Source organism: Lepus europaeus, chromosome 20 (assembly GCF_033115175.1).
Source record: "Lepus europaeus isolate LE1 chromosome 20, mLepTim1.pri, whole genome shotgun sequence".
NCBI classification, from domain to species: Eukaryota; Metazoa; Chordata; class Mammalia; order Lagomorpha; family Leporidae; genus Lepus; species Lepus europaeus.
The window spans coordinates 31,210,803-31,224,202 of NC_084846.1; the positions used below are offsets into that span (position 1 = coordinate 31,210,803).

A 13,400-nucleotide genomic window follows, 5' to 3' on the forward strand; every position below is an offset into this window, starting at 1 on the left:
CGGCAGCTTTACCCGCTACACCACAGCGCCAGCCTGATAAATGCAGTTTTAACACAACCCCATTTCACAAGTAATTCTCTAACATTTCAGATAACCAAATAACCTACTACTTGGTATATTAATTGGATATAAAACATTATTATAAAATATCTCAGACCCTAAAACAAAACAAAACCCTCTCTCTTTCCATGATTCATTCTAAAAAAAAAAAAAAAGAACAGCACTTTAGGATCTACAATGAGATATGTTTGACATGTACATTTGAACATATAATAAAAATTTGTTACAAATAATTCTGAGAAAAATTTTAATTTCTATCAAATTACAAAGAAATACTTGAACTACATAAAAATTTTTCCTACACCCCAAATAAATATCAAGATTCCAAATGAGGCCATTATTTCCTGGCAAACAGTTCAAGTGTACTCAGCAGAAGAACTACATAGTAAATAGAAATAAAAGAAAAAGCTGTAGGAGTCCTGATTCTCTACTTCTGGACTAGTTCAAGAATAGGGTTTACCAGGAAATCCCACTGGGTCAGCCCAACTTGAATGACATAAACACAGTGCAAACTGATGCGTATCTTTTAGTGGCACTTCTTCTACTGCAGCTCCATCTTCTAGATCTATCAGGGATATCAGTAAGCCCGAAAGCCTAAGAGTCAACTTCGATTTCCTCTGAAGAAATTCAGTTCCATTTAGAAGACTCCCTGGGAGGTGTGATAAAAAAGGTACTCACAATTATCTCATATTTAAGGGTGCTTCACACCTCCAAGTTTCTCATGCCTGTGAACTGGCAGTGTCAATGCATGCAACTGCCAAGTGCATGGGGTGGCCAATCAGCCCCCTACATCCCTGGCATCTGTTTCTTGGGATGCTTGGGTTGCCAGAGTTCCGCTAACCCCTCGATTACAGGAGGGAAACAATGCCAAAGTTCACAGGCCTGGAAAAAACACACAATACTAGTGATAGCAGGAATATCACCATCATACTGGCTGCAGCTGCTCTGTAATGACTGTATACATTTGTTACGCTGTAAAAAGTCTAGTTTGCACTACACATGCATGTTTACTAGACAGATATTCAAATAATCTGGCCACTGATATGAAGACAGAAATACACGACTGACAAAATTTGGCCTAGACTCAAAAAGGGGTGGAAGGGTAGGAGGGACCCAACCTTGCTGCCAGTCTAACACGAACCACAAAAACCTCTAGGAGCCAAACTAATTAGAGACCCTTCCATTGCATTTGCTAATTGAATGGATGAGCAAAGACAGCATGGCTCAGTGAAAGGAACACTAATTTGGGAAATCAGGCCCAGCTTCAGCTACAGCTCAGCCAAGAAGTCAGGCGTGATTTGTGCCAATCACTTTACCTCTCTGGCTTCGGTTTCCAAGTCTATAAAATAAGAATAGGGACTCGGGTTACCTTTGAGGACTACCTTCAGAGTAGAAAGGAACTAGTTCTATGAAGCTACAGTCCCTGTAACAAAGAGCTGGCATCACAAGTATCTGCAACAGCTCAGTTTAAATGGACAACATTGGCAGGACTGGCACTGTGCTGGTTTTTGACATCTCCACATCTATGCACGGTCACTGGCCTAGCTGACTCTCGCCCATGAGACTGCTCTGGTCACCAAGGCCGTCCCAGGGAGATCTGCTAATTCCAACTGGCCTACGAAATAAAATGACTCTACTTTTCTACGGTCTCAAGTTTAACTACAGGAAACTGGCTCCTATGGATATGACAATGCCCACAGTCTAAGAATTCTTGCAGCCAATTTCTATGGATTTAACTTTGATCCATCTGTATGCTAGTATACACTAATGACAAGTGGATAACATAAAGAGAAGACAGGATAAAAGCAAAATGACAAAATCTGATTTGTTGGAGGGAGTGGAGGGAGAAGGGACAAGAAAAACCTGAAGGAACCATATCTCCTTTTTACGTATCCATTGGAAGGAGACAATTGTTGCTGAGCTGCACTATATGAAAAGAAAAATCTAGCCATTTCCTCTAGACAAAGCAGCCACATAAGTCAAGCTCAGCATTACTTCCAAGTAAACCAGATGCGAAACAGAAACTTGCAAAGAAACGACATGAAAGTGACCTTATTAAACTTGCTACTCCTGTGTTTTTAAATCGTTCAAAGTAGAAAAGCATACTGTTACTTCAAAATTACAGTACATTTTAAAATGGACAAAAATGGTTTGTGCCTACATCTTGAAACATTTGGGCAACAACGATGGAGCTCACTCAGCAAGAGGCTTTTCAAGTTCTCATTTAACAAGACCTGAGTGGATGCCAGATTAGATCCCAAGAGATTCACTTCACCAAACATGTTCAGCCTTACAACCCAGGAACAACAAAATGGTTTCCAAGTTTTTAAAGAGAAAACAAAAGAGAGAATCTAATTAAGCCTAGTTTAACCAGAAAACTCACACAGAAATGGCACACATGTCCCAGACTCTTGGCATAGAGCAGCAGTATCTCCAAGGAAAATCCTAGACACTGAAAATGAAGCAAAAGTCATATGTCCTTTACGATAAGGCTTAAGTTATAAAGAGAAACCAGGATCTTCCATGAAGTAACCGTGGGACGCAAGCAATGGGACAGAGCAGACTCTCACGCAGGGATGCTGTCAGGTCACTTTGATCTCCTAGTTTGGTTTCAATTGCATCATTCTTTCACTTAGGAGTGACTCTCCAGGACAGACTTGTGTTTGTATGTGTGGTGTTGGGGAATAAGCAGTGTGGAGAAATATGGCACAGAGACAATAATCACAATAGTAGTAACCATTGTGGCAGCAGGCACACTTGCTATGTTCCAGATTCTCTGGACTTATGAGGGAGGGACTATTATTATCCCCATTTTATAAAGTAAGAAAATTTGGGGCCAACGTTGTGGCACAGAGTTAAGTTGCCACTTGTAGAATGCCATACCATGTCAGACCAGTCCCAGCTTGCTCCACTTACAATCCAGCTCCTTGCTAATAATGCACCTGGGAAAGTAGCAAATGATGGCCCAGTTGGGCCCCTGCCACCCACATGGAGACCAGGATGGGGTTCTGGGCTCCTGGTTTTAGCCTAGCCTTACCCTGGTAGTTGGAGGCATTTAATGAATGAACCAGCAGATGGAAGAGCAGTCTCTCTTTCTGGCTGCCCACTCCCAACCCCAATCCATCACTCTTCCTTTCCAATGAATGAATGAGTGAATTTAATTAATCTTTAGATAGGTAAAGAAAGCACTTCTTCACCTGGAACTTCAGGAGGCTATCTTTCACGTTGAGGGCAGGACGAAGCCCACCTGAGGAAAACAGATCCAAGAGGTAGAGAGAAAGGAATCTAGCATCTGTACCTCTAAGTTCAGCTCTTCCAGGAAACAGCTCATACATAAAACAATAAATCCCAGAGTGTTTCCTTTTAAAAAAAAAAAGAAAAGAAAGAAAGAAAAGAAAAGAAAAAGAAAGCACTTCTTTCAGGAAATGTCTGAGGAGCTTTAGAACAAGCTGACTACTTTTTAGCACTTTCCTTCCTGGAAATCTTCCCCAAAAAGCACAGGCGCAACCAGAAATCAGCTAGCTAGCCTTGCCACAATCTTTAGGGGGAAAAAAAAAAAAAAGTTCTGTTTTCTTTGACTCTCACCTCATTCACTTCCCTGAAGGTAGTAATGGGGTGGGGAAGGAGGCAGACTTAAAAACACAGGCAACACAAATAGTTTTTCACCTTTAACCCCTGTAGGGCACATGCAAGGTGGAGGGGGCAGCGAGTGTCAAGGTTTTCACATGTATTTTTCCAACCCATCCCAAGTCTTGCCGTTACCTTGCCTTACAGTAAAACATAACTCATTTTTTCTTTCAGTCAACATTTTTAAACATTAAACATGGACTATGAAACAATAATATTGACATTTTAATATATCCAAACTTACTGTCTCCAATTAATAATTACCTCTTAATGCAGAGCTCTGAGGAAATCACATTTGTTCAAATAACACTGACACTGTTCAAAACATCTTCTAAGCTGCCAAGGCAAACCACTTCTCATCAAAGGTTTTCCTTCTACTCTGACAGACATCTCCCTAAAGCTTTACCACTCTTTATCCTCCTTGAGTCACACTGTCCTGCCCACCACAGCTGACACAGTCGCCATACACAGGAGCTCCAAGAGCAGAGACGCAATGAGAGAACCAGAGATGTGAGGGAAATGACATGAATGAAAAAAAGATCTGGCCTCCCCATCCCAGTGCAAGCCACACAGAACTCAGGGGTGGCAGCCGCCCACAGAGAGGGTGAGTCCTCACGATTTACAAGGCTGCCCACAACGTTTCCCTTGGTAAGCGTGCATGTGCTGGCACGCACACACACACACACACACTAACACATCACAAAGAGGCAACTGAGTCTGTATCCTAGAACCTTCTCATTCTATCCAGGAATCTTTCAGAGTTTATCTTGTGTAGTTCCCTGTCAGAAAATGACTCTTCAGAGTTAACTGCTTGGGGCCCTGCATTGTGGCATAACAGGTTAAGCCACAGCCTACAACACCAGAATCCCACAGGGGCACTGCTCCACTTCCCATCTGGTTCCCTGCTAATGCACCTGGGAAAGCAGCAGAGGATGGCCCAAGTCCATAGGCCCTTGCACCCATGCAGAAGACAAGGATGAAGCCTCTGGCTCCAGCCTGGCCCAGCCCTGGCTATTGTGGCCTTTTAGGGAATGAACCAGTAGATGGAAGATCGATCTCTCTCTCCTTCTCTAATGCCACCTTTCAAATAAATAAATCTTTAAAAAAAAGTCATAAAAAAATTAACTACTCATTTTTTCTTTCTGGAAAACTGCCTTATAATTTGAATACAAATTTCCTTGTAATAGTAGATGGTCTCACTATCCGAGACAGCCAGCAGCTTATCCCCTCCACCTCAAACTGTTTTATCTCCACAGCACAAGGTGGGCTGTTAGGCAAACAGTATCTACTCAGGCGCCATCTGTGGACCCCAGGGGAAACATGGAGCAAGTGAAGGGAGAAGTTCCACTTCATGTGCAAATAAACCCTCTGTCCTCATTCTCAGTCTGAATAAATCCTATATTGGTTCAAGTCCCAGCTCCTCCACTTCCCATCCAGCTTTCCATAATGTACTCCCTGGGAGACAGCAGGTGATGTTTTAAGTACTTGAGTCCTAGCCACCCACAAGGGAGACCCGGATAGAGTTCCAGGCTTCTGGCTTCAGCCTGGCCCAGTCCTGGATGTTGCAGTCATCTGGGGAGTGAACCAACAAATGGAACATCTCTCTGCATCTGTCTCTATGCCTTTCAAATTGAAAAAGAAGCAGGAGGAGGAAGAACTGGAGAGAGAGGGTGAGAGTGGAGGAAGATGAAATAAGTAAATAAAAATTTTAAAATAAAAATTAGTGACTTCAGGAAGTCCTACTCCCTGTTTAACCCACAATGATCACAGCAACAAAAAAACAGGTTTTCTTCACAAAGAAGAGGGCTTACTCTCACAGAGTCATTAAAATGGCATTAGAAGAGGAAGAGCTATGTACAGTGTTGAAGTTGATTTCTTCTGAGAGGATTCCTTCTGAGAGGAGGAGTGTGGTGGGGGCAAGAGATGCAGAGTCACCACACAGACCCGGGAGTCGGTGAAAGCAGGCCTGAGGAGAGCATCCCGCAGACTCGTTTATTTCAGTTGCTACAGCTGCTTATATAACCAAGGCAGCCAATCTGGTCAAGGGGCAGTCTATGCCCTAACCAATCACAGCCTGTTGCCAGGCAGTTTCCAAAGCCATCCAATCACAGCCTGTTGCCAGTCAGGCTCTGTTGCCAGGCAGTTTCTGAAACCATCCAATCACAGCCTGTTGTCAGTTAGGCTCTGTTGTCATGTGGTTTCCGAAGCCATCCAATCACGGCCTGTTGCCAGGCAGTTTCTGTTGTCAGCAGCCATCTTGGTATGACCTTCTCACCTCGGGCCGCCATCTTGGCATGACCTTTTCACCTTCTCATTCCACCACAGTATAGCAGATGAGAAACAAGGCTGATAGAACTAATATACACTTACACTGACATACAGTGCTCAGGATATGCCAAACATAAGATACTTATTTTAAGCTCTCTCTATATTAATTAACTTAATCCTCAAAACAACTCCAAGGAAGATATGATTATTATCATCATTTCATATGGGGAAACAGGTGGAGAAACACTAAAAACTAAAAGACTCACTCAAGAGTCCCAACACTCGCTCAACTAGGATTAGTTACAAATGGTTACAAGCACAGTGACTTAAGGCTAGGTATTATCTCCTAGCTTGGCGGCCAGAAGTCTGAAATCAAGCTGTGGAGCTGGGCCTGGCTCCCTGCAAAGGCTCTAGGAAGATCCATCCTTGCCTCTTCCACTTTCTGGTGGCTTCTTAGCATGCAGCACAGCTCTCAAGTCTGCCTCCATCTTCTCCCAGCCTTCTTCTCTGTGTCTGTGTCTTTTCCTCTCTCTCTCTCTCTTTTTTTTTTTTTTTTTTTCCTGACAGGCAGAGTTAGACAGTAAGAGAAAGAGACAGAGAGAAAGGTCTTCCTTTCCTTAGTTCACCTCCCAGATGGCCGCTACGGCCGGTGTGCTGCGCTGATCTGAAGCCAGGAGCCAGGTGCTTCCTCCTGGTCTCCCACGTGGGTGCAGGGCCCAAGCACTTGGGCCATCCTCCACTGCCTTCCCGGGCCACAGCAGAGAGCTGGACTGGAAGAGGAGCAACCGGGACAGCATCCAGTGCCCCGACCGGGACTAGAACCCAGGGTGCCGGCGCCACAGGCGGAGGATTGTGAGCCGCGGTGCCTTGTCTCTTTTAAGGCCAGCTGTCATTGAATTTGGGGGCCCACCCTAAAAGCAGGATGATTTCATCTCAAATCCTTCATTTACTTACATCTTCAAAGACCACTTCCATAAAGGCCACATTCCCAAGTATGAGGGGTTAGGACTTCAACCCACTGAGATACATGTCATTCACACACCACACATATAATATGTCCATTTAAAATGCTTACTGTGATGGTTTTGATATATTCACAGATACCTGTAACCATCACAAGAGTCAATTTGAGAATCTTTTCAAGAAGAAATACTATATCCACTTGCTATCACTCTCCAGCACACTTGCTGCTACCTGACTTCATTTGAGCCATCCCAGTGCATACACTTGCATTTCTCTGAAGACTAATGATGCCGAACACCTTTTCTTGTGTTTATTGGTCACCTGCATATCTTCCTTGAAAATGTCTATACAGATGCTCTGCCCACTTGAGTTACTTGTCTTTTTATGTTTGAGTTGTCAGGTGTAGTGCTACAGGCACAGAGGGAAGAATAAGGATGTTCGTTAATGATTTGAAAAGGCCTGCTTTGCCAGTCCAGGGTAAATAGTCTCCATCTAATTCCTACGTATCTATAGAGTAAGTACCACTGTTACAATAAATGCATAAACCACTATAAAATGACAATACCAAACAGATGTGTTATCCCAAAAAGTAACATCCATCTCCTCCAATTACTAATCAATTTATCACAGCCTGACTAGCACTTTGATCTGCTTCCCATCTCCAGAGGTGGTAGGAGGCTACCTTTCCCAGATTCTCTACCGAAAAAAAATCAAACCTCTCCAACAAAGCTAGTGATCAAATCTCTCCAACAAAGCTACTAAGTCACTTAAGAGCAACTGTAAGTCCACTGGACTGGGAGCAGTGTCCGTTTCAGGAGACCACACAAACATAAGCAGCCCACTGACCACCCTGCAAAATACCACGATGGCACTCACAGCCTCATACGACACTGCTGCCAACTCCACGAGGCCTTCAAACCATGGAAGGAGAAGTGATACAAGGTGCTCACCCCTGCAAATGGCCTCTAAGTTGGCTAAGCCTGCTCTTCATCTGGCATTGCGTTTCTCAGGACTTACCTACAAGTCTATCATTCACAAATTGACTACTTGCTTTTATTTTTCCCTCATCTTTTTATATATTTCTCAGGAATTTTTTAGTACTCTCCTAGTCCTGGAATCATATTCCTCTCTCAGTTACCACTCAACAACCTGTAAGGAATTTCCCTCACAACTTGAAAAACAGATGCTCTAAATCCAGATACTAACAACTGTCTCCTGTCACTGAGTTACTAATATAGTTTAACATATTCAGGGGCCAGTGTCTGTCTCTCCTTCTTTCTCCCTCACTAAAATTCTTGAAACACAAATGAGGGCCTAAAAACGGAACACTGGAAACTCACCATAGCTAAATTCTTCATTAAGGCATACCATGTTGTTAAGGTGTGTCCCTGGTTTATAACCAAGAACAAATATGTGTTCACAAAGTACTGCCATACCATATTACAAAGTCCTTCCTCTTACACTGTCTCATTTGAGCTTCACAATCTAATGGCACAGGCTATCATCATTCATGATTTTCAGAGGAAACCAGGTGAAGTGAAGTAACTTGTCCCCAGTATAACAGCATAAAAGTATCTGAGCTGGGCTCAAGCTATATTTTTTATCTCTAAATCTATTCCTGCTCTAAGAATTGTGTTTTTCAACATGGGAGGCTATCTCCACCGAACTATCCAAATAGCACAATCAATAAAGTTACTATCCCAGAAAAACTGACACAGAGCCAAAGCAAAGCCCTCTGACTAAACTTGGGAAATGCTCCAAGTCACCCACAAAATGCAGTCCCCTGGTGATCTAATGGAAACTCCTCTTTGCTGCACATCTGGATGAATGTTTATGAAGAAATAAAATTAATGATGGATTATAATTCCACTAGGTATTCTGCTAAGAAGCTGCTACTTTTTTGAAGGTTTAAACATTTTTAAACATCAAAATCTAAAAGAAATCTAAAGAAAAGGTCTTACCTGTTCTCCTGCCTCTTGAAACTCTTTGCATGCATCAGGGAATACATCATAGATAATGAGCGGATAACCATGTTTCATGAGATTTTTTGCCATTGGATTCCCCATGTTGCCCAGTCCAATGAATCCAACTGGAGTCTTAGAAGCCATTGACCTAGAACACACTGATTTTAATATGTTACTTTTAACAAGAGTAGAGAAAATGCTTTTATTGCAAACATTCATTTAGTATTAGTAAGACATTACCTAAATGTTTTCTATAACGAAAGGTTTTAAAAGGCTAGTTTAAACTAATGACCTACTTACAAAGATATCAACACTGTGCAGGCAGACTAACTTTTAATTATTTCTCTATGAAACAGTCATCAAATTTTAAGCAATCTCTCCTATTTTCTACCTCTGTAACATTTCTTTATCATTTCCAACAATCAACTCAATGTTATTTTTTTTTAAAGATTTACTTATTTATTTGCAAATCAGAGTTACGGTTGGTGGGGGGGGGGGGGTTCCATCTGATGGTTCACTCAATTGGCCGCAATGGCCAGAGCTGTGCCAATCCGAAGCCAAGAGCTTCCTCCAGGTCTCCCACGCAGGTACAGGAGCCTAAGGACTTGGGCCATCTTCTACTGCTTTCCCAGGCCATAGCAGAGAGCTGGATTGGAAGTGGAGTAGCCGGGTCTCGAACCGGTGCCATATGGGATGCCGGCACTTCAGGCCAGGGCTTTAACCCACTGCACCACAGCGCCAGTCCCAACTCAATATTATTTATAAAGCATCTCTTATGTACTTTTTACCTATCGTGTGAAATACTCTAATTTTTAAAAAAAGATTTATTTTATTTATTTGAAAAACAAGAGTTACAGAGAGAGGTAGAGCCAGAGAGAGGTCTTCCAACCACTGGTTCACTCCCCCAGATGGCCATAATGGCCGGAGCTGTGCCAATCCGAAGCCAGGAGCCAAGAGCTTCTTCCGGGTCTCCCACAAGGATGCAGGGGCCCAAGGACTTGGGCCATCTTCTACAGCTATCCCAGGACATAGCAGAGAGCCAGATCAGAAGAGGAGCAGCCGGGACTAGGACTGGCACCCATATAGGATGCTGGTGCTTCAGGCCAAGGATTTAACCTACTGCGCCACAGCACCAGCCCCTAATACTCTATTTTCTTTAAGATTTATTTTATATTTGAAAGGTAGAAAGGGAGAGGGAGAGAGAGAGAGATCTTCCACATGCTGGTTCACTCCCCAAATGGCTGGGGCTGGGCCACACTGAAGGCAGTAGTTTCTTTCAGGTCACGTGGGTGCAGAGGCCCAAGCACTTGAGCCATTGTCTGCTGCTTTCCCAGGCACATAAGCAGGAAGCTGGATCAGAGGTGGAGTAGCTGAGACTTGGACCAGCACCCATATGGGATGCCAGTGTGCAGGTAGTGGCTTAAACTGCTGTGCCATAGCACTGACTCCCATAATATGGATTTTCAGGAATATTTTGAAAATTCTTCCCTGGATAGATTTCAATTTTTTTACCCTTATCTTTTAAATTTTTTAAAGTTATCTTTTAATTCCATTTTCCATTTTTTAAAAAAAATATTTATTTATTTGACAGGTAGAGTTACAGACAGCAAGAGAGAGAGAGAGAAAGGTCTTCCTTCCGTTGGTTCACCCCCCAAATGGCCTCTACAGCCGGCGCTGTGCCGATCCGAAGCCAGGAGCCAGGTGCTTTTTCCTGGTCTCCCATGCGGGTGCAGGAGCCCAAGCACTTGGGCCATACTCCACTGCCTTCCCGGGCCACAGCAGAGAGCTGGACTGGAAGAGGAGCAGCGGGACTAGAACCCGGCACCCATATGGGATGCCGGCGCCGCAGGCGGAGGATTAACCAAGTGAGCCACGACACCAGGCCCTTCCACAAACTTTTTTTTTTTTTTTTTTTTTGACAGGCAGAGTGGACAGTGAGAGAGAGAGAGAAAGGTCTTCCTTTGCCGTTGGTTCACCCTCCAATGGCCGCCGTGGCCGGCACGCTGCGGCCAGAGCACCGCGCTGATCCGATGGCAGGAGCCAGGTGTTTCTCCTGGTCTCCCATGGGGTGCAGGGCCCAAGCATTTGAGCCATCCTCCACTGCACTCCCTGGCCACAGCAGAGAGCTGGCCTGGAAGAGGGGCAACCAGGACAGAATCTGGCGCCCCGACCGGGACTAGAACCCGGTGTGCCGGCGCCGCAAGGCAGAGGATTAGCCTATTGAGCCGCGGCGCCGGCCTCCACAAACTTTTTGAAGTACCTTCATATCTTTGGGTCTAGGAATGGGAAATTTTACCTTCCCACCCCCATGATTATAGTAATAATCCTCTCCAATGGTGTTAAAAAAGTAAAAGAATTTTTTAAATTAATTAATTAATTTGAAAGACAGAGTTACAGAGTGAATTGGAGTGACTGAGAGGGAGAAAAAGTGAGTGAGAGAAAGAAGAGATGGATATTTTCCACCTGCTGGTTCACTCCCCAACTGGCCACAATGTGAGTATGTGAATGAATTTTGGAAGCCAGGAGCCAGAAGCTTCAACTGGCTCATCCACGTGGATGGTAAGGGCCCAAGCACTTGGGCCATCTTCAACTGCTTCTCCCAGACAACCAGCAGAGAGTTAGATCAGGAATGCCAGCATCGCAGGCAGCGGCTTTACCCTCTAACGCCACAATACCGGCCCGTAATGGAATTTTTAAACCTAGGAGACTAAATTCCAACCAGAAATCACCAGTTTATAAACGTGGACCTGGGGAAAGGGGAATGCTTCTGCAGGCTTTGAGTAGAAAGGGCAACAATATCAGCAACATGTTCTAATAACTTTGTGCTTTTAGGAAAGAGAGATTTCCATTTACCAAAACAAAATGAATTAAACAGCATCTGTTTTATCTATTTTCTTTTTTACAAAAGGCTTTTCAAAATCACATTGGGGCACACAATTCAAAATAATGCTTTCGAGAGTGAGGACCCTTTGTATCATCATGGGAATAACACTGGATGCAATTTCTCAGTTTCTCAATTCAGAACTCAACTGCCAAAAAAAAAAAAAAAAAAAAAAAAAGAACTCAACTGCCAAATACTTACTGCAAAGGTACAATGACAGAGTGCAGAGAAACACAAGACAGACATGTACCCTGCCTTCCAAAAGCTCATAGTTCAGGGAAAAAAAAAAAGAGAAATAATTCCACTTGTCCTTTCATTTACTGGCTTTATTTTACCTCGTTCTTTCAAGGACTCCAGTTTGAAAAGTGTGTAACAAAACAATTAATCATAGTCACCCTTTTAAGTTTCAAGTCCTCTACTGATTGATCCCTGCTCTTCCTTGAACCTAATCTGACTGTCATAAGATTACCTAAAAGCAAAGTACTTGATACTCTACCGCTTGAGAAACAGAGGTTTTCTTGAGCTAAAAGCATACATCATTCTTTTTTGACCTGATGATGGACTCCTACACTTGTATTAAATGTGAGTGTCATTCCTGTGCAGTGTTACCTTACAAGGCTAAGTTTAATACTCTGGGTATACACGAGTCCTTTGTCTTCAGACTTCCTGGCCCAGGAAAGTTTCAAAGACAGCAGTGACACCTAACTGGAATTTTATGTTATGAGAAGTACTCATACACTTTGTAAGAGAATGCTAACGAGTGCTCATAAGCAAACTAACAATGACAGCCTGAGAGAAAAACAGCACTACTGTGCCAGATGACTGCATTAAGGTTGGAAAGGCATATATTTAACAATCTGAAAACATGTGAAACTAGGAAGACTATATTTTAAAGGCTATAAATTCAACAGGCAACTAATTGTCAGCCAAACACTTACTAAGTACAGCAACGTGGAACCAAAATTCATTCACACACTCAACAGTACTGCCATGTCAGACGCCATGGACACACATGGGACACATACTTTTGTCTTCAACAAGTCCAAAAGGACATAATTTATGTGTACAAACTCTCAAGCAAGACAGTTACGGATACGTATAATAAAACAATGCTGAGACAAAGAATATTCAGGTTTAGGAACTTGAAGGTAGCATCTGACCCAGGTATTCTAGGATGGGCAGGATGTCAAATGGATAGGTGGGGAAGAAGGAAGGAAACGCTACAGAGAAAAAGGAACAGGATCATATGTAAGGCACTACAAAGGACAAAAAGAAATGAATAGTAACAGTAAATATTATCATAGTTGTATAACAAGCCAGATGCTATACAAGCACTTAATAAAGAGTATTGTCATTATATACTGCTATTAGGCCTATCATTCAGCTGAAAACTCAACGGCCAGTTTAAGGAAAATGCCCACAACTTTACTCATTTGTACTTTACTAAGACCTGATATCCAAGTTCAAATCCAGCCTGTCTGACTCTAGATTCTTTACTTGTAACCACTGTGTGATGGTGCCCTCCACTTTTCCTAAAGAATACACAAAGAAATAAAACAGCAGGAGATTCAGACCGAGAGAAATAATGTGATCATAAAGTGAAACACTGGGATCCACACTAAACAATTTGACTTATT

The 13,400-nt window shown here is 43.0% G+C and overlaps 1 protein-coding gene across 1 annotated transcript in view; it reads right to left on the reverse strand.

Annotated features, from left to right (window-relative positions):
- The window catches only part of HIBADH (3-hydroxyisobutyrate dehydrogenase), a 132,035-nt gene that overhangs the window by 108,804 nt on the left and 9,831 nt on the right, over positions 1-13,400 (reverse strand). Inside the window, exon 2 of the mRNA XM_062178680.1 lies at positions 8,880-9,040. Coding sequence (XP_062034664.1) covers positions 8,880-9,040 — 161 coding nt within the window. The remainder of the gene's footprint in view (positions 1-8,879; positions 9,041-13,400) is intronic.